The 25,973-nt window shown below is 51.8% G+C and overlaps 1 protein-coding gene across 4 annotated transcripts; it reads left to right on the top strand.

Moving 5' to 3' along the window:
• The first annotated feature begins 518 nt into the window (after positions 1–518).
• TFAP4 (transcription factor AP-4) lies at positions 519–17,896 on the top strand. Of its 4 annotated transcripts, none has more exons than XM_084764049.1 (7): positions 519–538; positions 11,026–11,191; positions 11,301–11,399; positions 11,751–11,921; positions 12,964–13,104; positions 15,217–15,372; positions 16,864–17,896. In XM_084764049.1, exons 2-7 carry the CDS (start codon positions 11,117–11,119, stop codon positions 17,059–17,061), a joined length of 840 nt encoding a protein of 279 aa, XP_084620175.1. In that variant the 5' UTR covers positions 519–538; positions 11,026–11,116; the 3' UTR covers positions 17,062–17,896. The 4 variants fall into 4 exon arrangements, with proteins under 4 accessions (XP_084620175.1, XP_084620173.1, XP_084620172.1 ...); XM_084764047.1 differs by lacking the exon at positions 519–538 and adding an exon at positions 1,184–1,715; XM_084764046.1 differs by lacking the exon at positions 519–538 and adding an exon at positions 1,184–1,774.
• Positions 17,897–25,973: the final 8,077 nt, after the last annotated feature.

Genomic DNA, 25,973 nt, shown 5'->3' with positions numbered 1-25,973 from the left:
AAGTGTGCACCGCACAGCTGGCTAGGGTGTGCTGCAGTTTAAGTTCAGTCTCCCTGGGGAATTAGATGCTAATTGATCTTAGACAAACGGCTTAACCGGTTGATCTTAAGACTGACAAATATGCACGCAAAACGAACTAGGCATGTCCTGGATGTTGGTGATATCTAATAACAATTTTTCTAATAATAACTAACAATTGTTATTAATAGAGGTATTCCAACCAAGAGGCGCGATTTGTGTGGAACCTTGGAAGGCGGATGCGGCAGGGAAAGGCGCTGAGCAGGGGTGAGGACATTCCAAGGCAGGCGTGGGCTTCCTGAGCCTGGGGCCAAGCCCTCCAGGAGTCTAGGGAAGGCGGGGACCGGAAGATGGGGGCGTGGTGGAGGACGGAAGCTCACCCCTAAAGTGTCCCCCCCCTTCTCTGCCCTAGACCACCCCCCCACAGTAGAGAGTGCCCTCTGCCGGTGGAGTAAGTTCCACTCCCTCTTCTCTATGAATGAGAAGCTGCAGCCCGCTGCGCGCGAAGCCGGAAAGCAAGGTAGTGTAGGAGCCTGGACAGGACCTGGCAGCCGCCACCAGACCTCTAATGGATCTTCGGGCCGCGCTGGCAGCCTGCCTCGGGGGCCGCTGCTGTTCTGGCTTGCCTCCGCCTTCCCCTTCCTTCCCGTTTGTTCTCCCTTTCTAGGGCAGCCCCCAACATCCGTGGTGCCCTGCGCACCTGCCCTTGCCATCTGTACCCTTCACATTCTGTAATTCTTAGCCTGCAGCCAGAGTCCGGGCCGGGCAGCCAGCTGGGCAGAGAGGAGGGAGGAGGCTGGCGGCTGGTCAGAGTCAGTCCCAAGTTACATGTGGGAAGCGGTGGCTATGACGCAAGTTTCCAGGGGGCCCGGGTCGGCTCGAAAGGGAGAGCGCCAGAGTGGCTCCGCTCCTTGCAGTGGCAATCATGAAAAAGCAAAAGCCCGAAGCACACACCCAAAGGAGCTTTCCCTTTGCTGCTGCAGCCCCGCCCAGCGCGTGTCCCCATGGGCAGTGGTGCACAAGACCCTGCACTGGGCAGTCCCCACCGGACCCTGGGTTGCACAGGCTGGGATCCCGCGCGGTGGTTGTCCTTTTTTTTTTTTTTTTTCCTTTTCAGCTACGCTTGCCAACCTGTCAGCTGATGGACCTCATCACCCATAGTGGCGCATGTAGCTGGGCCGCTGCTTGCTTCATTCACACCGAGTCCCCCACAGCCAGCTGGCGACCGGGGACCCCTGCTCCCCGGGTTAGGTCCGCAGACCGGTGTTGCAGTCGGTCCCAAGGAGCCTGCGCCCTTCTCGCCCCAGCATCCAGTCGCCCTGGGGGGGGCGCTGCAAATAGTCCTTTGTTTACATGCAATTCCTTACTCCGCGGAAGGAGGCCGGGGGAGTGCTGAGTTTTCACCAGCTGTTTCCCGCCTTGAAACAGACATCTGATCAGCTGCAAACACACACACACATACACACGCCCGGGGAGGCAGGCTGGAGAGACCTCCCTCCCGCCCCTCCCGCCCGCCTCCCTCCCCTCGCCGCCGCTGCTGCCGCCAGCATCTGGGACCGGCCGATTCTGCACCTCCGTCCGGCGCTGCCCTTTGATTCGGATTTCCATCTTGCATTCTCCGGCTGACCGCGAGACCTGGCTCGTGCAGAGGAGGGGGGCCTATCGCTATGGAGTATTTCATGGTGCCCACTCAGAAGGTGCCCTCTTTGCAACATTTCAGGAAAACAGAGAAAGAAGTGATAGGAGGGCTCTGTAGGTGTGTACTGCTCCTCCCCCCCCTCCCCAACCCCTTCTTCCCATTGCAGCCCCCGGCCAGCCCGCCTGGGCTGGTGCGCGTGTGCGCACGCATGGCTCGCGCCTCCGACCTCGCTCGCCTTTCTTAGCCACCGGGTCGGCTGCAGTCTCTTGTGCCTTATTCGCGCCGCCTGGGGACCCTCTTCCCTTGGAACCTGGGAACCCCGAAAGGCCCTGGCTACTTTTGTCCGCTGCAGGCGGGCGAGAGTCGCGACGTTTGTAAATTGCAAACAGACCCACGTGGTGCTGCAGCAGTCCCGGCCATGCTTGCTGCTGGTGGCTTTCACCCCGCGCTTCCTCCTCTCCCCCGCCCGCTTTGGCTTCCTTCCTTTCCTTGCTTCCTCGCGTTTTCTGGGAACCCTCTTCTAAAGAGGTTTTCGTGGGGTCTGGGGCGTGCGTGAGGACAGCTACAATGCAGCCATGCCGCGGCTCCAGGGTGGGAGGGGGGGCGGGTAGCCGGGTGGTGTGAGCGTTTGCAGAGAACAGGGATGCAGCAGGGTTGGGGGCGTGCTCGTTCGAGGCTGCGGGGCGTACGTGGACTCTTAGTGTCCGTGCTTCGAGCAGGGAAGTCGCGGTCCCCTACACGTTGGCAGTCACTAGCTCGCTCGCCCGCTACCCGCGCCCGGGCGCTGTTTACTAGCGAGGCCTGGACGTGACTCTGCAGCCCTCTTGTAGTAGGCGGACCTCTGCGCGCGCGGCCTCGCGGGAGCTGTAGTTCTCCATGCCGGGTCGGTGCTGCATTGTGGGACTTGTAGGCGCTTCGGGGCCACGCTTTACTTGCACAAAGCTCGACCCTAGCCAACTGGGTGGGCTAGGCAGGCCAGGTGCGGAGGCCTTTTGGGGAGGGTGCACCTGAGGCTGCTTCTAGGCTCAAGTGTACTCTTTATTGTATGTGGGTCTCCTCTGCAAACTTTGCTGTTCCGTGTCTGTTTCCCCAAACTGCCGGGTCTCCTGGCCAGGTGGGTGGTCGGAGGTCTGCAAGCTCTCCTGAGACACCGCTTAGTGAGCTTGGTCCTACTTAGGTGGCTCCCAGATTCACTATCAACCAGATCGCGGTCAACCTGTAGCTGAATCACCCTGGGCTCTTATTAAATGACCATGCCTGGAACTTCCTATTGCTGGCCCTGTAGCCTCTGTTCATTGAACCCTACAAGCCGGCGGGCGGGTCCAGGCGGAATAGCATGGTGGTGCACGCAAAGAGAGCGCGCTTAAAGTTTGAAACCTACGGATCCCTTGCCTGCCTGCCGCGCTGCTCAAGGAGCGTAATGGCTCCCCAGGGCTGGGGCCACGTGCTCCGACACCCCAGCCAGGCAGGGCTGGGATTGAAGGGGGAGGAGGAGCCCGATGAGTGGCACGGGCTGGTAGACAAGCAATGCCAGTGGGGCAGGTTGCTTCAGAGGTGTAAAATCCAGGCAAGGATCCCACTTTACTTTCAAGTTGAGAGCCACTACATAGGGAATAGATGGCTTGTTGATTGATCTAGCAGCCGGCAGCCCCTCTGTGACCCCCCACCACACCCCCCCCCCCCCCGTTCCCCTCCCGCAGCTGGCATTAAAACAAGGCCCCTCTGAGGGCCCAGCGGGTACAAAACAGCAATAACAAAACTCTTGGACTCCAAATATTTCTGGGGACTCACTTGCTAGGATTTTCTCATTGAATTGTCACAGTCTTGGTGAGAGTTAAATTGTTTTCTGATTTCTTTGTAAAGATGGATACAGAAGCTAAGAAACGGAGGGGTTAGAGCAAATATACAGCTGGGCTTGACCCCTGTGCTGTAGTGCGTGCTCTTCTGAGCTGGGCTGGGAGTCGAGAGTGCTTTGCTCCGGATTCTGCAGAGGCCGTTCTGGTTCCGATCCTGCATAGGCTTGAGACAGTAGGGGCCTCTGGTTGCTATTCCTGAGCGCCCTTGGCACTCTGGCTTCACTCTGTCCCTTTCTCCAGCCCTGTGTTGGTGGCAGGCAGTAGACCCTCAAGGAGCATTGAGTGTTGTCAGGCCTAGTGACTGAGTACCTTAACCTGCCTACAGCTGCACAGGTCCTCCGCCTGTGTTGCATGGAGACAGTTGCTGATTGCGCACTGGGCACGGAGTTCCAGCCTCTAGGTGTGTTCATTTTCAGCTGGAGCCACAGCTGGGAGGCTTGTCCAGTAGGGACTGCCGGTTGGGCAAGGTGGATGGCCCCTGGTTTGCCTCGGGCTGTTGGACTTTGCTCCACCCCTCCCTGTCTGACTACTATGCCTCCTGAGTCAACCAGAAGGAGCAATAGGGTGCAGTGGCACACTTTGAAGTGCCGAATGGTTTTGTGAGAATTGGATATAGGAAGTGCCTAGAAGGTAGAATTCAGCAGGTGCGTGGTGGCTGCCATCCTTGTAAGTGTATGTGTATGCAAGTGTGTGCGCGTGTGCATGACTTCTTCACTTGCTTCCTGTTCAGCTCCAGACAAGTGGAAAAAAAAAATAATGAGGCCATGAGAAGCTCCTAGGTATGGTTTATTTGGTGCACGCCTTTAATCCCAGCACTCAGGAGGCAGAGGCAGGTGGATCGCTGTGAAGGCCAGCCTGGTCTACTCCAGGACAGTCAAGGCCACACAGAGAAACACTGTCTTGAAAAAAAAAGAAAAAAAGAAAGTAGCTGGAAACCCAGAGAAAAGTGGAGCTAGAAGCCAAAGTGGCTGAGTTTATACAGGGATCAGAGGCTCGGGGAAGGGAAGCACATCCCAGTGCCTGGGCTGGAGCGGTGGGAATGCTGTCAGGAGGATTACAGGTGCTGAGAGATGCTAAAGGCGGGGAAGCTGTAGGCCAGCAACCGCTTTCGTTTGTTAAATAGGCCTGGCTGCCTGTAATCCCAGCACTCAGGGAGGCAGAGGAAGGCATCTGTGAGTTCAAGGCCAGCCTGGTCTATAAAGTTAGTCAGCCAAGACTACACAGAGAAACCCTGTCACCAAAAAAAAAAAAAAAAAAAAAAAAGTCAAATAGGCATCTCCGCCACTTGTCCTGAGTGTGAGACCTAACATTCCCCATGTTATTTGTTTATTCATATTTTTAATCTAATTTTTAAAGTTAAAAAAATGTAAATGTGTACGGCTGTTTTGCCTATATACGTACATGTGCACCACATGTGTGCCCTGCTCTCAGAGGCCAAAAGAGGGCATCAGATCCCCTGGAATTGTGAGCTGCTGTGTGGGTGCTAGGAATTAAACTTGGGTCCTCTGTAATAGAAGTTCTCTGTCACCTCTCTAGCCCGCATATGTGTCCCAAGCTCCTCTGCCTCCTCTTTAGCATTTCCTCCTTGTTTTTGAGGCCAGGCCTTGACTTGAACCTGGAGCTCACCAATGCAGCTGCAGCTGGCTGGCTCAGGAGCTCCAGGGATCCACCTGTCTGTGCCCTCCCCCATCACTCCCCCTGCCCCCCAGTTGCGGATATAATGTGCCCAGCCTTTATGTGGATGCAGGGGGATCTGGATTTAGGTTCTTATGGTTATGGTGGCTGAGCCATCTCCTTAGTGTCTCCCACTCCCCTTAAAAGAGAGGTTCTACAACTTGATTTGTATATTAAGATGACCTTGAACTCCTGACCCTGCTGCCTCTATCCACCAAGTGATGGAGCATGTGCTGTCACCCTGGTTACCCTGGTTATCTTATACACTCTTTAAAAGTACCTTTAAGGGGGACTGGAGAGATGGCTCAGAGGTTAAGAGGTTGTTCTTCCAAAGGCCCTGAGTTCAATTCCTAGCAACCACATAACCATCTATGATGAGATCTGGTGCCCTCTTCTGGCCTGCTGGCTCATGTGCAGGCAGAATACTGTACAATAAATTTAAAAAAAGTTTTAAAAGAGTACTTGTAAGCCAGGCATGGTGGCACACGCCTGTAATCCCAGCACTCGAGGGGCAGAGGCAGGCAGATCTTTGTGAGGTTGAGGGCAGCCTGGTCTATAAAGAGAGTCCAGGACAGCCAAGAGAAACCCTTGAGAGGAAATGGCTTCCCAATGAGCGGCACCATGATCTTATGTAAGGCGGCAAGCATTACCACTTGATGAAAGTGGGGATAACTGAAGCGGGAAGATGTCAGTGGCTAGGATTTCACAGCTCGGAAGTGTCAAGGCAGGTGTTGGCATCTGTGCCCTGTGCAGCCTTCCCTGTGATGGGATGAAGTTGCAGGGACAGAGATGTCTTCAATATCTTCGGCTTGGTATGTTCTGGGTCAAGTGGAGAGTGGCAGGATGGTCAGGGGCTGTCAGGGCGCTGCAGTGGCTCCAGGCCATGTGAAAAGCGAGCTGTTGGTGGCCAGTTAGAGGGCGTGGCCTGGCAAATGGGTGGAGTGTGCTGGGGATCCTTGGCCTTAGGCCGGGCAGGAGGATCCTGGACTAGGCGGGGATCCAGGTATGAGCGGCCGGCCTCCCTCGTGCTCCCGAGCATCTGGTTAGGGTGCTGCCGCTCTTTACTCTGGAGAGCGGCCCTGCGGTTGGGACTCAAGGCTGGGTGGCCTAGCTTTGCTTCTTCCCCATTAGCCCGGTTCCTTATTCTTGAAGCCAAGCAACCCATGATCAGTGGCAATCTGGCTGTCATCACGGGCCAGTGCCACCCCATGCCAGTGGTCTCAGGCGTCTTTACTGGGGGAGTCTGTGTAGTCTGCTAACTGTTGCCTGGAGCTTTCTGAGATGCCCAGATGAGTAATTGAGGCAAACTCAAGTCCTCCATGCAGAGTAGCTTGCAAGGACGGTCTCTTTCCTCAAGGCTGTGTCTGGGGTTGGCCATGTTAACTAGCAGTTGGTTCCTAAGCACGGAGGCTAGGTGGAACATTTCGAAGAGTCAGGCTAGTGGCCTGGCCTGTTCACTGTCCAGGACCCAAGGTCTTCTCATTCTGGGAGTTCTGTGATGCAGCTTTTCAGGGCTGGGCCTCTGAGGTTTCCTTTGGGCTCCCCAGTTAGCCCATGTCCCAGGGGATAGGGAGAGGGTGGAGGTTAGTTCTCAGGGCTGCAGTTTCAAGGGTGGCTGGGACCTGCAGGGGACTGACTGCTTGCCTCTGCACCTCGTCCTGTATGACCTTGCTTGGGGGAGTCTCTCCATCCAGGGGTCTGCTCTTAGAGTCACAGCCATTTAGTTGTTCAGCATCTGGTTGTGTGTGAGCCTTAATAGAGGGCACACCCATTCATTGTGAGAGGCAGCTCTGGCTGTCTGCACAGCACAGGACCATGTATCATGGCTCACTGCTGCAGTGAAAGCCAGGGAGAAAGAATTCTGAATCAAGCCGGTTCTTCTGAATCTGAAGTAAGCCGGTTGTGTAATAATACCCACAATCCCAGCACTTGGAAGGCTGAGGCAGGAAGAATGCCTTGAGACTAGCCTGGGCTATGAGAGTGAAACTTAGAGCCAGGAGAGCCAAGGGCACACACCTTTTAGTCCTGGCATGCAGGGAGGCAGAGGCAGGCGGATCCCTGTGAGTTTGAGGCCAGCCTGGTCTACAAATTGAGTGCAGGACAGCCAAGGCTACACAGAGAAACCCTTGTCTCGAAAAACCAAAAAAAGGGGCTAGAGAGATGGCCCAGAGATTAAGAGCTCTTCCAAAGGTCCTAAATTCATTTCCCAGCAACCACGTGGTAGCTCACAGCCATCTATAATGTGATCTGATGCCCTCTTCTGGCAGGCAGGCATACGTGCAGGCAGAGCACTGTGCACATAGTAAATAAATAAATATTTAAAAAAGACTGAAACTTTGTCACAAGCTAACAAGAGTAGCAACAACAAAAAGGAGGTGGGTGGGTCTCTGAGATCCAGGCCAGCCTGGTCTACAGAGTGAGTTCCAGGACAGCCAGGGCTACACAGAGAAACTCTGCCTCAAAATAACCTAAATAAATAAATGAATAAATAAATAAGCAAGCAAATCAATAAATGAAAAAAAGAATTATCCCAGTAACTCTGGGCTGCCTGACCCTCCTTTTCTGGGAAACAGTCACACAGTTGGTCTTGGGATACAGTATAGAGCCTGTTCTGCCGTCCATGGCATCCCAATGCCACCTTTTACTGTAACTGGTCCCTTCCTCCTGTTTACCTGGAAGTCAAGTGCTCTCACTGTGGGGCTTTCTCTCCAGGCCTATTTATTGGTTCTCTGAAAACACAGGTTGTTCTTGAACTTGGGGTCCTCCCTCCACCTACTGCAAGGATCACAGATGGGTGACATGATGTCATCTTTTTTCCCCCCTTTTAATGTATTTCTGGGGACTGAATCTAGGGCTTTTGAGCACGCTAGGCAAACATTCTACCAGCTGAACTACAGACTTAGCCCTATTTATTTATCTTAAAAATATACTCCTGTGTTTTGAGGCCCTTTAGATAGGCTAGCTCTCAAGGTGGCCTGAGGGTGGTTACGTGGCTCTTTCTTGAGACTGAGCCTTAGGTCAGTTTTAGCCTTTGGGACATCTCTACCAGGGGCCCAGAGACTGAGGGAATTGTGTGGGAGAGTCCCAGATCAGTCCTAAGGTGGGGTGGGGATTTTATCATGGGGTAGCTTCCTTTCTGTTTCCCTGCCCCTCTCTTTTTCTCTGTGTGTATGTATGCATATGTGATGTGTATTTAAGTTGTTTATATATAAGGGGTGCCCACCGAGGCCAGAAGAAGCTGTCGACTCCCTAGAGTTGCAGTTACAGGTAGTTTTGAGCCACCCGATACTCAGGTCCTCTAGAAGATCAGCAAGAACTCTTTTGTTTGTTTTGTTTAGTTTTCAACACAGGTTTTCTCTGTGTAGCCTTGGCTGTCCTGGGCTCACCTTGTAGACCAGGCTGGCCTCGAACTCGCAGCCATCCGCCCGCCTCTGCCTCTCGAGTGCTTGGATTATGTGTTTTTGTTGTTGTTGTTGCTGTTTTGTTTTTGTTTTTCGAGACAGGGTTTCTCTGTGTAGCCTTGGCTGACCTAGACTCGCTTTTATAGTCCAGGCTGGCCTCGAACTCACAGCGATCTGCCTTCCTCTGCCTCTTGAGTGCTGGGATTAAAGGCATGTGCCACCACCGCCTTGCCTCAGCAAGAACTCTTAACTGTTTAGTTAGCTCTTCGTCCCACCCCACGCCCCCTTTTTAAAATTTTAGACAGGGTCTCATGTAGCCCAGGCTGACTTTGAACTTGCTATGTGGTTGAGGATGATCTTAAACTTAAGCTTCTGTGCTTGTCTCCCAAGAGCTGGTGTTACTGGCATCTGGGCCACCATGCCCAACACCTCATCTTTTTCTTGTTTGTCTTTTGAGACAAGAGTCTTCCTCTGTAGCCCAGGCTGGCCTCAAAACTCCCATTCTTCCAGCATCAGCCTCCTAAGTGCTGAGAGTGACTGTGTGTGTGTGTGCGTGTGTGTGTGCGTGTGTGTGTGTGTGCACGCGCGCGCGCGCACTGTCATGTACCGTCTGTCTCTTCTTCCCCCAAAGGCCTGCGGCAGTTAACGTCTTACTGTGAAGCATGCATCACAGGGCTCTAGAGGAGCTGGATTCCGCGCCACCCTCCCAGGACCCAGGCACACCTGTGGCTTAGTCCTGCTCCGAGTCCTTGTCTCCTTCCAGAAGCCATTTCTCGTCCCTCCCCTTTTTGGGGCTGAAGGATGCGAGGCTTCCTGGCCTGCAGCCTTCGCCGGTGCCCACATTCCCAGGTCCTATGAGGGACATGTACTCTGAGACAGAGTGGTCTGGGATCCTGGGCTTTCGGCCCTGAATGAAGGGACTTGGCTTGATCAAGCGGGAAGGAGACGATTTGCCTCCAAGGCCCCCCAGCCCCACCCCTCTCACCCCTCCCGCAGTGGCCAACAGGGAACTCATTCCCAGCTGTCTGTTGGGGAGGAAGCTGGGGCCCTGGAAGGGGCAGGGATGCTACTAGGGTCCTTTAGGGAGCTGATGGGGTAGGCTGGGTGGGGCCGGACGGCTTCAGCTGTTTCCAGCTGCAGCAGATGTGTGCCCCCCCCCACCCCACCCCAGGCCGCTTTGCAGCCCGTGCTCCCTGGGGATAGAGGCAGAGGCCAACTCACAGCAAGAGAGTTAGACCTGGCACCTCCTTGACCTCAGACCCCCCACATTAACGAAGTGAGAGGTGTCAGACCCCCCCCTTTTTTTTTTTAAATTTCCCCAGACCCGGGGGTATATGTTCCCTTGCCTCTAGCCTGGAGCAGGTCACCCTGGGAGGGCCCCTCAGGAAGAGGCCAGGGCTGTGGCTTTGGGTGGGGCTGAAGGCCTCTGCTGAGAGTGCAGCATCTGGAAGCCATCAGGCCAGGGGCGGGAGGGGGGAGCTGCAGGGGAGGGCTGAGAAGGGGGGGGCATACCTCCTCCAGGCCACACACAGGCCCACCCCCTTGGGAGCAGTGGCGTTGGGCCCATCACTGCTGCCTGCCTTCTCCCTCACCCTGCTGGCTAGCTGCTGCATCTGCAGCATGTAGCAGCCTCATCCAAGGGAGGGAGTGAGTCTTCCACGGGATGGGTCAGGATAAAGCAGAGCTGTCCCAAGGGGAGGGTGACCCAGTGTCCCATATGTGGAGTGAATGTTTGCCTGTCGGTGTCCTTTGTACACTCCTAGCTGTACATAGTGGCCGGGGTAGTGGCTGCTCCTGGCAGGAGACCGCTGTGGCAGTAGGCAGGGAGGAGGCGTATCTCTTTAGAACGGTAGTGACAAAGTGTGAGCTACTGAAGGAGGTGGTTCCAGATACACAGTGAAGAGCTTTGAAGTGTTCCAAGAGCTGGCTCTGGCTGCTGTCTGGGGTCCTCTTGCATTAGAATCAGAGAGATTGGGAGGGAGGGAGGGATGGGAGGATACAAGAGATGGGCTAACAATTGAGATGTAATATGAATAAATTAATAAAAATTAAAAAAAAAAAAAAAGAACCAGAGAGATTAGCTATGCAGGTTTCCGGGTCTTTCCAACCTGGCTAGAGCGCAAGGTGAGGCCTGCCCAGCTGTGAACCCGTGTGTGTGTATGTGTGTGTGTGTGTGTGTGTGTGTGTGTGTGTGTGTGTTGATATGGGTTCTAAGCAGACCCGTGTCCACTGGCAGCTGCTTTGGTCCACTGGGCATCCCAGGGCACAAGCCCTAGTACAGGCCTCAGGGTTGCTTGGATCACCGGGGAAGGGGTGTAGGCTCCCCCTGGGCCTTCTGGCAATGATGCACTATGAGGACAGGGGCCTTCTGGGGGACAGGGGGAACGTCAAGTTCAGGGGCTGTCTCTCCTGAATCTACTTCTGTTCTCCCTGACAGCCTTGCTAACATTCCACTGACGCCTGAGACCCAGCGGGACCAGGAGAGGCGGATCCGGCGGGAGATCGCCAACAGCAACGAGCGGAGGCGCATGCAGAGCATCAACGCCGGCTTCCAGTCCCTCAAAACACTCATTCCCCACACAGATGGAGAGAAACTCAGCAAGGTGGGCAGCAGCAGGGAGGGCTTCCTGGAGGAGGTGTCATGCTCCCACGGGGGGAGGGGCATGGGGGGGGGGGAGGCCCATCACCTGATTCTTTCCCTCCTGCCCTCAGGCAGCCATCCTCCAGCAGACGGCAGAGTACATCTTCTCTCTTGAGCAGGAGAAGACGAGACTCCTGCAACAGAATACGCAGCTCAAGCGCTTCATCCAGGTACCGGATGGGGATGAAGTGCCTGCCTCCCTCTTCCGTGTGTGGGCATTGCCCAAACCATGAGCTTGGGATGCGTGTATGGTTATCAGTTTTATCTTGCCTACTTCCTGCCTGGGCTTGTTTCTTTATTTGTCAAGTACGGTGGAGCAGGCTCTGGAGGAAGCAGGTGACTTTTCTAGAGAGTTAGGTCCGTTCTTCCGCGCCTGGCGTTTGGGAGCTTGGTGGATTTGCAGAATGGATTCTCCAGTATGAGTCCACTTGTCTTGGGTAGGGGCGCTGCAATAGAACCCCGTAACCTCTGGATGGGTTCTGGGTGTGTCAGCGCCCTCACCAACCTCTTGGGGTCCCCAGGAGCTGAGTGGCTCATCACCTAAGCGGCGGCGGGCAGAAGACAAGGACGAGGGCATTGGCTCCCCTGACATCTGGGAGGACGAGAAGGCTGAGGACCTCCGGAGAGAGATGATTGAGCTGAGGCAGCAGCTGGACAAGGAGCGCTCGGTGCGGATGATGTTGGAGGAGCAGGTGAGGCAGCGCCCTCTGCTGGCCAGTATGATGCTCAAGCGTGGAGGATGGTTTCTGTGGTCTTCCGTTCCCGGTCCGTTTCTCCCTTCAGCGAGTATTGACGATAGTGTCTTCTCTAGGGGCTGGAAAGGTAGACGGCTCAGTGGCAAAGAACACTTGTTGCTTTGCAGAGGACCCGAGTTCAGTTCCGTTCCCAGCACACACATACAGTGTCAGTTCAGGAAATCTGGCTCCATCTTCCACTTCTGACTTCCATAGGCACTAGACATGCACATGGTGTGGATTTATCCAGGAAACACACACACACACACACACACACACACACACACACACACACACACACACACCTGCTTTATACCAGGCTTAGGAGTAGGCAGTCTGTTCTCCAGAGGGTCTGTTTGCATAGGAGTGAGAAGGGCTAGTCAACAGGTTTTTTTCCTTCCTTCCTTCCTTCCTTCCTTCCTTCCTTCCTTCCTTCCTTCCTTCCTCCCTCCCTCCCTCCCCCCCCCTCCTCTTGCTTCCTAAAGAGGGTTGGTACTCTGTAGACCTACCTTCTTCTACCATATCCCCCCTCCCCGCCCCTCACCCCAGTGCTGGGATTAATGGCATATGCCACCGCCAGGCTGGGGTGTTTTAACTCAGTGCCACCACCAGGAGTGCTTAGCATGAAAGTTCTAGGCTCAACTCCCAGCATGCACACATATAAAACTGCCGCTGAAATAAGCCTACATAGGAGCTGTGGCACCAGGAAGGGTTTGGCCTGGCTCCCCCAGGTGTGCTCCATGGCTTCTGTAAGGAAACCAGCTTATCAGACAAGAAGGGAATGGGGGTTTCTTTGTGGTGGGAACAGTTGAGACAAAACTTGAGAGGCGAAGTGGGGCGAGCCTTTGGTCTGCCCAGAAGGGGGCGCTCTCTGCCAGGGCTTTAGGTTCCTATTGCCCTGTGCCCAGGGTTGGAGGTTTTAGTGAGTAAATGGCCTCTGCAGCTGGTAGAGCAGGTGCGCCCTTGCGCCACCTCTCAGTGCTGTCTGTTCCACCTGCAGGTGCGCTCCCTCGAGGCCCACATGTACCCGGAAAAACTCAAGGTGATTGCACAGCAGGTGCAGCTGCAGCAGCAGCAGGAGCAGGTGCGGCTGCTGCACCAGGAGAAGCTGGAGCGGGAACAGCAGCACCTGCGGACCCAGGTGAGCAGGAGGGCCCCCCCCCCCCTTGGGCTCTCGTGGGGATCTCAGAGTCTAGTCAGGCCTCCGACAACACAGGTGCCAACAACAGTGCGGGTGTGCTGCTGGGGTTTAGGTGTCTTGAGAGCATTGGAACACAGACTAGAGTTCTCAGAGCAGTTCTTTGGAGCTTGAACTGTTACACTGTTTTATTGCTGTGGAAAATGAGGTAGGGAAAGGTCAGATAACCTGTCCTGGAGCAGGTATTTGACCACTCCCTGTCTTAATCCAGGAACTATGCTCCTCTTCTTTTTCTTGTTTAAAAAAAAAAAAAAAAAAAAAAAAAAAAATATATATATATATATATATATATATTTATAGTGCTGGTTGAGCCCAGGGCTTTGTGCATGCCAGGCAAGCATTCTCCCATAGAGCAACACTCTAAGCACCACCCCCCCTTTTTATTTTTATTTTTTATTTTTGAGTCAGGAGCTCAGTAGTTAGATCAGGCTACTTAAAAAAAAATATTTATTTATTTATTTATTTATTGGTTTTTGTTTGTTTTGTTTTTTGAGACAAGGTCTCTCTGTGTAGCTTTGGCTGTCCTGGACTCACTTTGTAGACTAGGCTGGCCTCGAACTCACAGTGATCCACCTGCCTCTGCCTCCCGAGTGCTGGGATTAAAGGCGTGCGCCACCAAGCCCGGCTTATTTTTGGTTTTTCGAGACAGGGTTTCCCTGTGTAGAGTTGGCTGTCCTAGACTCACTTTGTAGACCAGGCTGGCCTCAAATTCACAGCCATCCACCTGCCTCTGTCTCCTGAGTGCTGGGATTAAAGGCATGTGCCACCATGCCTGGCTTTTTTATTTTTATTTTTTCAATATAGGGTTTCACTGTGTAGCCTTGGTTGTCCTAGACTCACTTTGTAGACCAGGCTGGGATTAAAGGCGTGTGTCACCGTGACCAGCCAGAGTCAATTTACTAAGTTCAGAACTTCTTCTTCTTCTTCTTCTTCTTCTTCTTCTTCTTCTTCTTCTTCTTCTTCTTCTTCTTCTTTTTCTTCTTCTTCTTTTTTTTTTTTTAAATTTATTGTATATGCGTACTTTATCTGCAGAAGAAGGCGTCAGATCACATTACTGATGGTTGTGAGCCACCACTTGGTTGCTGGGAATCAAACTCAGGACTTCTGGAAGAACTTTTTTTTTAAAGATTTATTTATTATTGTGTATACAATGTTCTGCCTGCATGTCCACCTGCATGTCAGAAGAGGGCATCAGTTCACATTATAGATGGCTGTGAGCCACCATGTATTTGCTGGGAATTGAACTCAGGACCCCTTAGCCTCTGAGCCATCTCTCCAGCGCTTGGCTCAAATTTTGAAGGCTGGGGTTGATTAGATCTGTGGAGAGGTGATATAACATGGCAGGAACAAAAAGCCATTCACCTCATGACTTGGAAACTAAAAAGAGAAAATGAATGAAGCTGGGCTGCCTCCCCCTGCACCCCCACCCCAAGACAGGGTTTCTCTGTGTAGCCTTGGCTGTCCTGGACTGGCATTGTAGACTAGGCTTGCCTCGAACTCACACAAAGCTGGGCTCTTAACTGCCCTCTTGAAAGGTATGCCTTCCCAATTACCTAAAGAACTTCTACTAGGCTCCATTTTTATTATAACAATAACCATTATTTTTGGTTTTATTTTTTTGAGATAGGGCTTTTCTTTGTAGCCCATCTGTCCTGGAACTCACAGAGATCTGCTTGCCCCTCAAGGGCTGGGACTAAAGGTGTGCACTACCACCGCCCGACACTAGGCACCATTGCTGTTATTATAGGGCTTTAAGATAGGGCCTTGCTGTGAACCCCATGTGGGCCTTGAACTCACTGCGTATCCCAGACTGGCTTTGCACTTGTCATCATCCTGCTTGGCTCCTGGCTGCTGTGGTTACAGATGTGCACCACCACGCGCAGTGTAGGCTCAATGTATGGTTTCATCTTCCAATACTGCCATACTGGAGAGCAAGCCTTTATGACATGGGCTTTGGGGGGACACTTAAAATCCAAACTAGCAGTACTACGTGAATAAGGAAGGTTGGTGGCCTGGGACCTTCGGGAGGAGAGACTGAGGACTTGTGTCTTGCAGCTCCTGCCCCCTCCAGCCCCCACCCATCACCCCACAGTGATCGTGCCTGCGCCAGCCCCGCCTTCCTCCCACCACATCAACGTAGTCACCATGGGTCCCTCCTCAGTCATCAATTCTGTCTCTACATCCCGGCAAAATCTGGACACCATCGTGCAGGTATTTGGGCTCGGGGAAGGGTGGCTTGTGGGATTTGACCAGTTATTGACCAGACTAGGGAATAGGGAAAGGAGCACCGTGGAGCCTGTGTCAGAGGAGAAAAGATCTGGGTGCTTGGATAGGTGCCCTTCCCTGTGCCTGGGGACAAAGAGCCCTGGCTGTCCAGGACTCGATGGATAGACCAGGTTGGCCTTGAACTCACAGATCTGCCTACCTCAGCCTCCCTGAATGCTAGGGTTACAGGCATGCGCTACTGCGCCCTGCTTGTTTTTTCTTGTTCTTTCCTTTTTTGTTTTTGTTTTTTTGAAATAGGGTCTCTCTGTGTAGCCTTAGTTGTCCTGGACTCACTTTGTAGACCAGGCTGGCCTCGAACTCACAGCAACTGCCTGCCTCTGCCTCCCGAGTGCTGGGATTAAAGGCATGCGCCACCACTGCCCGGCTCCTTATTTTATAATTTTGAGGTCTTTGTGTTCAAGGAGAAGCTGCTATGTTTCGTTAAGAAGGTGGAGTTGGGGAGCCAAACAGCCAAGAGGTGGGACCCTGTTACAGGACTCTGTTGTGCAACAGTTAGGATAGGCTAGGATCTTTCTGACTGCCTCCCTTGCCCTCACCTCAGACTACAGGTTCACACTGCCATGCCTGACTTTAGGGGTGCTGGAGACTGAACCCAAGCCCTTGTGCTAGGAAGGCAAGCACTTTGGAGACTGAATTATCTCCCTTTCAGCTTTATTATATGAGTGGGTAATACTTAGGCCTCCTATTAGCGCTGTGAGCAACATTAAACAAAAACCAATTAGTTGATAAATAGTAAAACAAATAAAAAAGCAGAAGCTCAGAAGACACCTAGCGACTCCTGGCACTCACATTGCATCATCTGTGCCCAGCCAGTTGAATACAACAGCGAGCAGCCTGCGTGTGCGCCTGTACACCAGAAGGGGGCACCAGATCTCATTATAGATGGTTGTGAGCCACCATGTATTTGCTGGGAATTGAACTCAGGACCTTTGGGAGAGCAAGCAATAGACGTAAATAGCAAAGAACCTTTTACTAACTTAGTAGACTTCACAGTATATAAGCACACGAGCCCCGTTGTCATTTTTCTTGGTTTTTGTTTTTGTTTCTCATTTTGGAGACAGAGTTTCTCTGTGTTAGCCTTGGCTGTCCTGGACTCGCTTTGTAGACCAGGGTGGCTTTGAACTCACAGCGATTCCCCTGCCTCTGCCTCCTGAGTGCTGGGAGCAAAGGCGTGCGCCACCACGCCCGGCTCCTCCGTTGTTATTTCTAACATCTAAGGCTTCCGTCTTTTGGAAGGCAGGCCCCGCAGCTTAACTGAAGGGTCTTTTCCTTACTGAGCCCGCCCACCCCTTACTAAGCTTATTTCTGAGTCTGTGCTTTTGGTCAGATAACAGCTGGCTGAGGGCACTCACTCTGCAGTGGCTGGCCGGGTCTCCGCAGCTGAATCTGCTCAATGGACTGTCGCTTCCCCTACAGGCCATCCAGCACATTGAGGGCACGCAGGACCGACAGGAGCTGGAAGAGGAACAGAGGCGAGCGGTTATTGTGAAGTCCGTCCGCGGCTGCCCAGAGGCCCACACCTCTGATACCGCCTCCGACTCGGAGGCCGCCTCGGACAGCGATGCCATGGACCAGAGCCGGGAGGAGCCTTTGGGGGACGGGGAGCTTCCCTGACCACCCCCAGCCCTCCTCTCCCCTCTAGGGGTTAGGGGAGGCCGGGGCAACAACAGGGAGAATGAGTGAGAAATTTTTACAAAATGATCATGTCATTTGGGTCTCTTTTATGACCTCCTTTTCAATACTGTAAGTCGACCTTTGATCGAAGCCACCGGAGCCCAGGTCCCGGGGCTGTGGTGGTTTATATAGCACGCGGGCGTGGGAGCCTCGGGACTCCAGGGCTGGGCCTCGGCCCTGGGGCTGGGGAAGCTGACACTGAGGTGCCTGGCCTCTCTCCGCCAAAAAGCTTTTTTTTGTTGTTGTTGTTTGTTTGTTTTCCTTCCATTTTTAAACGTGTTTTTAAGAACAGGGAAAATCAAACAAAAGCCCTAGGTATTTCCTCCCTCTCCAGAGCCAGCCTCCCGTCCCTCCTCTATTTGGTTTTCTCTTTTCTCTTTTAAGCACTTACATGGGTTGGGGGGGGGGTCAGGCTGGGTTGGGGCTTTCTGGGGACCCAGGGGGGATCTACACTGCTTCTCGGTTGGGGTTTGCTGCTGCCATTCTCCCCTCTCCCCTCCCCCCATCAGCACCAGAATTGGCCACTCCCCACCTTGCCCTCCAGGGTTCCTATCACTGACCCTAAAAATGTCTTTGTCTCTCTTTTTGTTTTGTTTGTTGTTGGTTTTTGGTTTCTGTAATTTTTAAATTTTTTTTTTTTTTTACAATTTTGAGGTCTTTGTGTCCAAGGAGAAGCTATTATATTTTGTTAAGAAAGTGGGGGTAGGGAACAAAATACCAAGAGGCCATTGTGCCTTTGTAAAGAAACAAAATAAAATTTGTACTTTGTTTTGTAGATGCTGTAATTTGTCATTCCCCACGCCCCCCCAAACAGGGATTCTTTGTGTAGTCTTGGCTGTCCTGGACTCACTTTGTAGACTAGGCTGGCCTTGAACTCAACAGCAATCCACCTGCCTCTGCCTCCCGAGTGCTGGGATTAAAGGCATGGAGGGCGATGCTGTATTTCTTGAGGATGTTCTGGGAACCTGGCCTGGGCTGCTTGGCCCAGGATATTCTGTGGACATCCAAATCCAGAGAGGACTGTGTGAACACAATGGCAGTTGAGAATTGTGGGTCAAGTTGCACTGAGGAGACTGTGGTCCTCACAGCCCAAGGACTTACTTGGAATATTCATCAATGGGATGTGCGCAGGGCGTTAAAGCCAGTGGCCCCAACTTGTTTGAACCACCACGGGTCGGGGGTGGTGGGGAGCAATAATCAAGCCGCATTTTCTCTGGAGAAAGAACGTGGGTCCTTATAGGTCCTGGTGCACTTATAAGCCTTACTACTTCCTGTGTGCCCCTCTTCTCAGTATACAAATCCTCCTAGAGATTTGTGAGTGAAGACCTGTTTCCAAACTGTTGGGTGGGACCAACAACCCAAAGAGCAGCTCAAGCCAGTTCAGCATGTTATGAGTAACTGAGTTTACTGAGAGTAACTTCCAGAGCAGGGGACGGTTGGGGATGGCTGTGCTTTCCCAAAGTTTCTCTATCCTCCATGCAAGCACCTATTTTCTATGGCTCTGAGCCCACACACAGCAGAGCTCATTCAGACCTGGGCTTAGAGCAGTGCTCAGTGGTTAAGCAGCAGCAGTAGCCTTGGGGGGTGGGGGATGGGGGTGTGTGATGACTCTGGGAAAACGTTGTGTGCACCCAGCCCTTGTTCCTAATGGTAGAGGTGGGGGGCCCTTTGTGGGCTGCTGATCTCAGCAAACACCTTGGGAAGGATGGCTTTGTCTTGATGTGGTCTGGCTACACACGATGGGAATTATTCAGGCTAGGGTTGGGAAGATGAGTCTCACCCTCCTAGGCCAGCGTTTTCATCTGCACACAGGAAGGCAAGCATCTCTATGATACGCCATGTAAGTGGTCCAGCCCTGCCCATGGCCTGCCAGTGCTCAGTTCAACCTCATACAGTCAGTCACTTCCTTGGAACCTGTTTCCTCTTCTGGAAGTTGTTAAGTAATGGTAGTTCAAGGAGGAGATTGTCCTTCAAAGCTTCTTAACTTTGTGACTGGAAGATTGCTTTATAGAAGATGGCCCACTTCTTGCACACTCTATATGGGACTAAAGTTAGTGCAGAAAAGCCAGTTTCCATCTCCAGCATGCCTCTGGCCATGAACTTATTTAGTAAAAAGGTGGAAAAAATAGCCAGGGGTGGTAGCATATGCCTTTAATCCCAGCACTCGAGGCAGAGGCAGGTGGATCGCTGTGAGTTCGAGGCCAGCCTGGTCTACAAAGTGAGTCCAGGACAGTCAAGGCTACACAGAAACCCTGTCTCAAAAAAAAGAAGTGGAAAAAATTTAGACACTTAAAAACGCTTTTAGAGCCTGGTGTGGTGATGCACACCCGCAATCCCAGCACTCGGAGGCAGAAGTAGGTGGATCTCTACAAAGGATAGCAGGAATACAACAGAAACCCTGTCTTGAAAAAAAAAAAAACAACCCAAAAATAAGTAAATGAAAAAGGCTTTTAGAAATTTACAAGGCATACGATCTGTCATTTTACAAGTAAACCTAGTCCACTCACATTAATAAACTTAACTAATTCAAACATATCTCCACAACTTCAGAATGGGCCCCTTCTCCTAAACCTTTTTGTTACTTTTCCTCTCCATCTCAGGCAGTCACCAAGTTCATTTCAGTATTCAAAACAGAAGAGTGGGGCTGGCAAAAGGAGTCAGTAGGTGCCTGCTCCCAAGCCCACCTGGGTTTGGTCCCCAGGACACACGTGGTGGGAGGCGAGAACTGACTCCTGAAAGTTGTCCTATGACCTCCACATGTGTGTGGGATATACCATGGCGTACTTGAAAACAAAATAAGTCCCAGCACTCAGGAGGCAGGTGGGTGGCTCTCTTGAGTTTAAGGCCAGCATGGTCTCTATAGTGATTTCAAGGCTGGGGAGTGAGACCCTGTCACAAACAAAGCAAAACAAAGCAAAACCCAACCCTCCCACCCTCCGCACAAAGCAGTATGACTGCATTAACTGAAACTCACACTTGATTGTGTGAGGGCTTTTTTTTTTTTTTATTGAGTAGTCACCACCAGGAAAGGAATTAGTACTTCCGCAGTGTTCTTCAAGTCTGTTGTTTCCCTGGTATATCTGATATAGTTCTGCTCTTTACAAAATGTTAGGTAAAGAGTCAGAGAGTATGTAGCCATTTGAGTCCGGTGTCTTTAGGTAGCATTATGCCTAATTTTCTCTTACGAGGTGGTCGGCAGGACCGGCTCCATGCAACTTCTGAGAGTACCAACAGAGGGCGCTATGGGTCTAGGATGCCTGTTTCTGGCGGAACCGAGACTTTGCCTCCTTCCGGTCTCTGCTTTTCCCATAAGGCAGAGGAGGCGCTTGGGGGCGGGGCGGAGCCAAGGGAAACACTCCGTCTCCGGAAAAGCGCTGGCGCCCCGCGGTGGTAGGCGGTCTCTTCTGTAGGCTGTGGAAGTCCTCGGCGCGCGACCCCGCCCCTTCCGGGTTTAGCCACGCCCTCTCAGCGTCCGGGCCTTCCCGCCAGCAGGCGCATCTGGTCCCGCCCACCGGCTGCCGCGCTAACAGGCTCGGCGAGGCTCGAGGCCACTTCTAGTCGTTCAGACTGTGTCCCTGGGACTTCTCTTCACGTGTGACTTTAAAATGTTCCAGGAGACGCCATAAGACAGCCGAGAAATAGGTGACACACATTTTCATACTACACTTAATTATGTCAGGAGCATTGTCACCTGAGGGTGAGGACGGGCATCTTCTGCTCCTTCATTGTTGTGGTTGGGCGCGATGCCCGGGCTGCGGAGCGAGAGATAAGAAGATGCCGCGTGAGGCTGGGACTATATTCTTGTGTGCAGGGAGAATGGAGCAGGGATGATCACACTCAACACTGTGCTTTGTGTGTGGAGCGGGGAGGCAAGCCCCATCGTTGTCCATGTCCATTTAGCTGGCAACATCTGTTTTTACTTAAACAAAAATTTTTTTTGTTCATTTTACGTGTATGAGTTTGCCTACATGGATCTATGAGCTTGCACTACGTGCACACGTGGCACCTGCAGTCTAGAAGAGGGAGTCGAATCCCTTAAAACTGCAGTTAAAGCCGGGCGCTGGTGGTGCACGCCTTTGATCCCAGCACTCGGGAGGCAGAGGCAGGTGGATCGCTGCGAGTTCCTGGCCGGCCAGCCTGGTCTACAAAGCGAGTCCAGGACAGCCAAGGCTACACAGAGAACCTCTGTCTCGAAAAAACAAACACCAAAAAACCCCCACAAAAAACCAGAAGTTCAAGACAGTTGGGAGCCATCTTTTGGTGCTGAGAACTGAACCTGCGCCCTCTGCTCTTAATTGCTGAACCATCTCTCCAGCTTCTGTTTTACCTTGTTTGTTTGTTTGTTTATTACATGTGAACACACCTATAGTCCCAACACGTAGGTGGAGGCAGAGGTATCAGGAGTTAAAAGGTTATCCTCAGCCACATTGTAAGTTTCAGGCCAGCAGGAATACATGAGACCCTGTGCCAAGAAATAAAATAAGCTGTTCTCCCTCCCTCCCTTCCCCCCTTCTCCCCCCCCCCCCCCTTGTGTAGCCCTGGTTGTTGTGTTTAGCGCCTCTCTGTACTACTGGCTTTCCTGGAACTCTGTAGAACAGGTGCCTAGAACTCAGATTCACCTGTGGCTGCCACCTGAGTGCTGGCATTAAAGATGTGTGCCACCACTGCCTGGCAAATGGTACTTTATTTTAATTAAATCCAGTCAGTCAAACTAAGCTGATTAAATACATTTTTTTTTCACAAAAAAATTGCATTTATTGTGCAGGTCAGAGGACAGCTTACCTGGAGTCAGCTCTGTCCTTCTACTAGGGAACAGAAGAACTCAGGTCATCAGGTTTGCCAGCAGGCACAGAGATGTCTTACTAGCCCTGTTTTATTTAATTAAAAAATTTTAAAAACATTGTGTGTATTTGTGTCTGTGTACATATGTGCAGTACTTGAAGAGGCCAGAAGAGGGAGTCAGGTCCCCATGAGTGGGGGTTACAGGCTGCTGTGAGTTAACCTAACATGATCGCTGGAAACCAGACTCTGGCCCTCTGGAAGAGCAGAGCCATTTAATTGCTGAGCCAGTTCTCCAGTGCCTTATTTCTTTTCTTTTCTTTCTTTCTTTTTTGTTTTGTTTTTTTTTCAAGACAGGGTCTCTCTGTGTAGCCCTGGCTGTCCTGGACTCACTTTGTAGACCAGGCTGGCCTTGAACTCACAGAGATCCACTTGCTTCTGCCTCTCACGTGCTAGGATTAAAGGCGTGCGCCACCATACCCTCTCCAGTGCCCTATTTAATTTATTTTATTTTTTTCCCCAAACAGGGTTTCTTTATGTAGCCCCGGCTGTTCTGGAATTTGCTCTGTAGACCAGGCTGGCCTTGAACTCAAGAGACCTACCTGCCCCTGCCTCCCCAGCACTGGGAATAAAGGAGAGTGACACCATTGCCCAGGCTATTTAACTTTTTTGAGACACGGTCATGTATTTCAGGGTGGCCTTGGATTCACTGTGCTACTAAGGAAAACCTTGGATTCCTGATTTCCCCACTCTCTACCTAAGTGTTGGGATTACAGTTGCGTCCTCTTACATCCTGCATATGTATCAGCACTTTGTTAATTTCTTTTTCATGAATCAGTTTATTGCAGAAATATGGTCAAGGTTCCACATAAGTGGTCCCAGTTGAGGCATTGCTGGGTTTCTGGTGCAGGGGTGAGCAGGGGAGGCAGGAAGGGCAGAGAGAGGGCTTTCATCGGACCATGGCCTCTAAGTGCCAAGGAGATGCTGGGGGCCAGACTGCAGGTTAGGCCAGTGTCATGCAGCTTTTTGCTATCCTTTCTTCCCAGAGGCCCTAGTGGTATCAGCCAAGGGTTTTGCCTTCTGTTTTGAGGGTTTGATCACACTTTTTGGTCACAAAGACATAGTTCATACTCAGATATGCCACTACCTATGAACTGTAGACCTTCACAGCCTAGGCTTGCGCCACAGTCCCTGGGGTGGGTCTTGGAACAGCCAGGGGTAACTGTCGCAGCAACTCCAAACAGCACGCCATTCTTGTCCTTAGATAGCTCTGCCGGGTTCGCCTTCCTAGGCTTCCCTTCAGATACCTCTACAGGGGTGTGGTTACTCGCAGGCTGTGTGCCCATCCTGCTGTTTCTTAGGGCTGGCTAAGGACAGGTGTGGCCTCCAAGGTCCCAGCAAACAACCAGCATCTGGACTGGGCCACACCTGCCTGCCAGAACCAGTTGGTTAATTGTTACTGCTAAGCACTAGTTCTTTGTGTGAATATGCCGTAATTTACTTATCCGTTTACCTATGGATGGCCATCTTAGATTGTTTCTAATTTATAGTACTGTAACCTCAATGGATTGTGTCCACCTTCCATCCTACCCACAACGAAGTGACAACTCAGATCTGCCCTGTGTGCAGCTGGTGGCCCCTACGGTGGTTGTTTCTTTGAGGTCAGGGCTGGTTATTCTTGGTTCCTGGTTCCCTCATTGGCCCTATTTTGAGTCGCAGGAAGGAGCTTCTTGGGGAGTGTGTCCTTTCTGTTCTAAGAATGCTGTCAAGGGGCCATTACATTACACCTTCCTCCCTTTGTGACAATTCTTGGGGAAAATCTGGTTGGGTCTCAGTAGTGGAAATAATTTCGTTTCTTCTAAGCATGTGGTTTGTTCTCGTTTTAAGGACACTGACTGGGCATGTGGTTAACTTATGCACATGTTAGGTCTTAAATATATAATCTTTTTCTTCCCTCCTAGACTTCTATTTTGTGTTTTTTCCTGTTTCTCCTCCACTGCTTGGTGCATTCTTGTATTTTATGAATCATTGGCAACCACTCCGATGCTCTTCTGGTATAGTATGACCTAACATGCGCCCCTTGTGTTGTGGTTTGGACCTCAGCCTCATAAGAGGTTTGAAGAATCGGTAGAGGAGGGGTCCTTCCTGTGACCTTGGTCTCTTTAACGGCCACTAACTGGCCCCTGGCCAGTACGGAGAGCACATGGAAATCTTCAAGCAGCCTCTTGGAGCCAGCCATCTGTCCTTAGCGTCAGATGTTGGTCCCGGCTCACCCTGTCCCCACCCAAGCTCATCCTACTGTTCCCGCTGAACCCACGTCTCTCTGCTTTCCTCACTGCGGTTGAATGCGCGGTATTTGTCTTTTTCCGCATGGCGTTCTGCTGGCCTGTCTTGTCCTGTAATCCTGGGTGGAGGAGGGGTCAGACCCCATTCCACCTTCTGCCTTCTGCTTGCCGCTCCGCTGCCTTGCAGGCTTCTCCTGTTGATTGACGAGAGCGTGTGCTGACTGAGGGAAGGGGTGGGACTGGGGGGCTGCAGGCAAAACTGGCATTACGCCTGGCAACTGTGCAAAGGAGTGACCTGCTCAGATTGGCTCTCCTTCCATCACACCCCTGGTATTGAAGGACTGACAGCTGCAACGTTTCCTGAATTAGGTGGCCCGAGTCAAGGATAACTCCAGGGTGCAGCCTATCTGCATGCACATTCTCAAGATTAATTGCTTGTGCTCTTCTTCAAAGAACAGAGGTCCTCAACAAATTTCTTCTGTTAACGTCTGCCCTGTGGGAACTGAAGATAATGCTCTGGAAATTGTGGATGCATAGAGTGTTGATAAACTCTCTGTGTAAGAAATGGAAATGCTGCCGGGCGTGGTGGCGCACACCTTTAATCCCAGCACTCAGGAGGCAGAGGCAGGTGGTTCGATGTGAGTTCGAGGCCAGCCTGGTCTACAAAGAGTTTCAGGACAACTGGAGCTACACAGAGAAACCCTGTCTCAAACAAACAAAAACAAAAACAACCTCCAAAAAAACCCAACAAAACAAAACACACACACACAAAACCCAAAAAGCAAAAAAAAAAAAAAAAAAAAAAGAAAGAAAGAAATGCCACTGAGGCCGGGCAGGGTGAATTCCCTGCCATCAAGGGACTGGTCCTGTGCTTTCTCTGTAAGATACTGAGATGGCAGGTGAGAAAGGGTGTTGCAGCACTGCCTGGTTCTGAGTCCTCATGTACTTGGCAATGGAGCCACTTTCTCTCATGTTAAGCGTCTCATCATAGCGGGTGCTCAAATAGCCTGGATGAATATGTCAAAGATTTTTGTGGAAGGAGTTCCTATATTGGGTGGGAATTTGAATTCTTCTAAGACTGATGACCTCCTATTATTATTATTATTAGCCAGATGTTCATAGCTCTCACTTGTAATCTCAGGACTCAGAAGACTGAGGCAGGAGTGTATTGCTAGATGTTTGAGGCAACTTGGACCACACAGGAAGTCTTAGGCAGTCTGATGACCGAAGTTCAGTTCTTAGGACTCACGGTGAAAGGCGGGAACTGACTCACCAGAGCTGCTCACTGTCCTCCACCCTTGGGCCATGGCATCTCATACACAGCCATAATAGCAAATGTAACACTAAAAGATGCCAAAGCTGGCCATGGTGGCTCCCACATATAATCTTAGCTGGAGACATGAGGACCAGGAGTTAAAGGTCATCCACAACAACATAGTTTGAGACTAGGCTGGGATACTTGAGACCCTGTCTCATTCCCCCCCCACCATTGGAATGTGCAACAGATGCAAACTCAAATGCTGCCTAAGTTAAGGTCTGACAATTTCCTGGATCCTTGAGGAATGTTTGAGCCTGACAGTCTACAGAGTCAGCTGCCCATGACAGACCAACCTACAGACACTGTGTGCCAGGAACCATATGTTCAGCTAGGGCTCAGCTTGCTGGGCCCTGTGGCCCTTCACACTGTCTCCTCACCCTGCTCCTACGATGCTGGGCCTTCTACGATCCACTGTTCTTCACACGGTGTTTGTAGCTGTTAAATTGCCGGCATGGCCCAATAACGTTTAT

The sequence above is a fragment of the Acomys minous genome, assembly GCF_964271855.1.
Source record: "Acomys minous genome assembly, chromosome: 16".
NCBI classification, from domain to species: domain Eukaryota; kingdom Metazoa; phylum Chordata; class Mammalia; order Rodentia; family Muridae; genus Acomys; species Acomys minous.
This window is presented reverse-complemented; position numbering and strand designations above follow the sequence as displayed.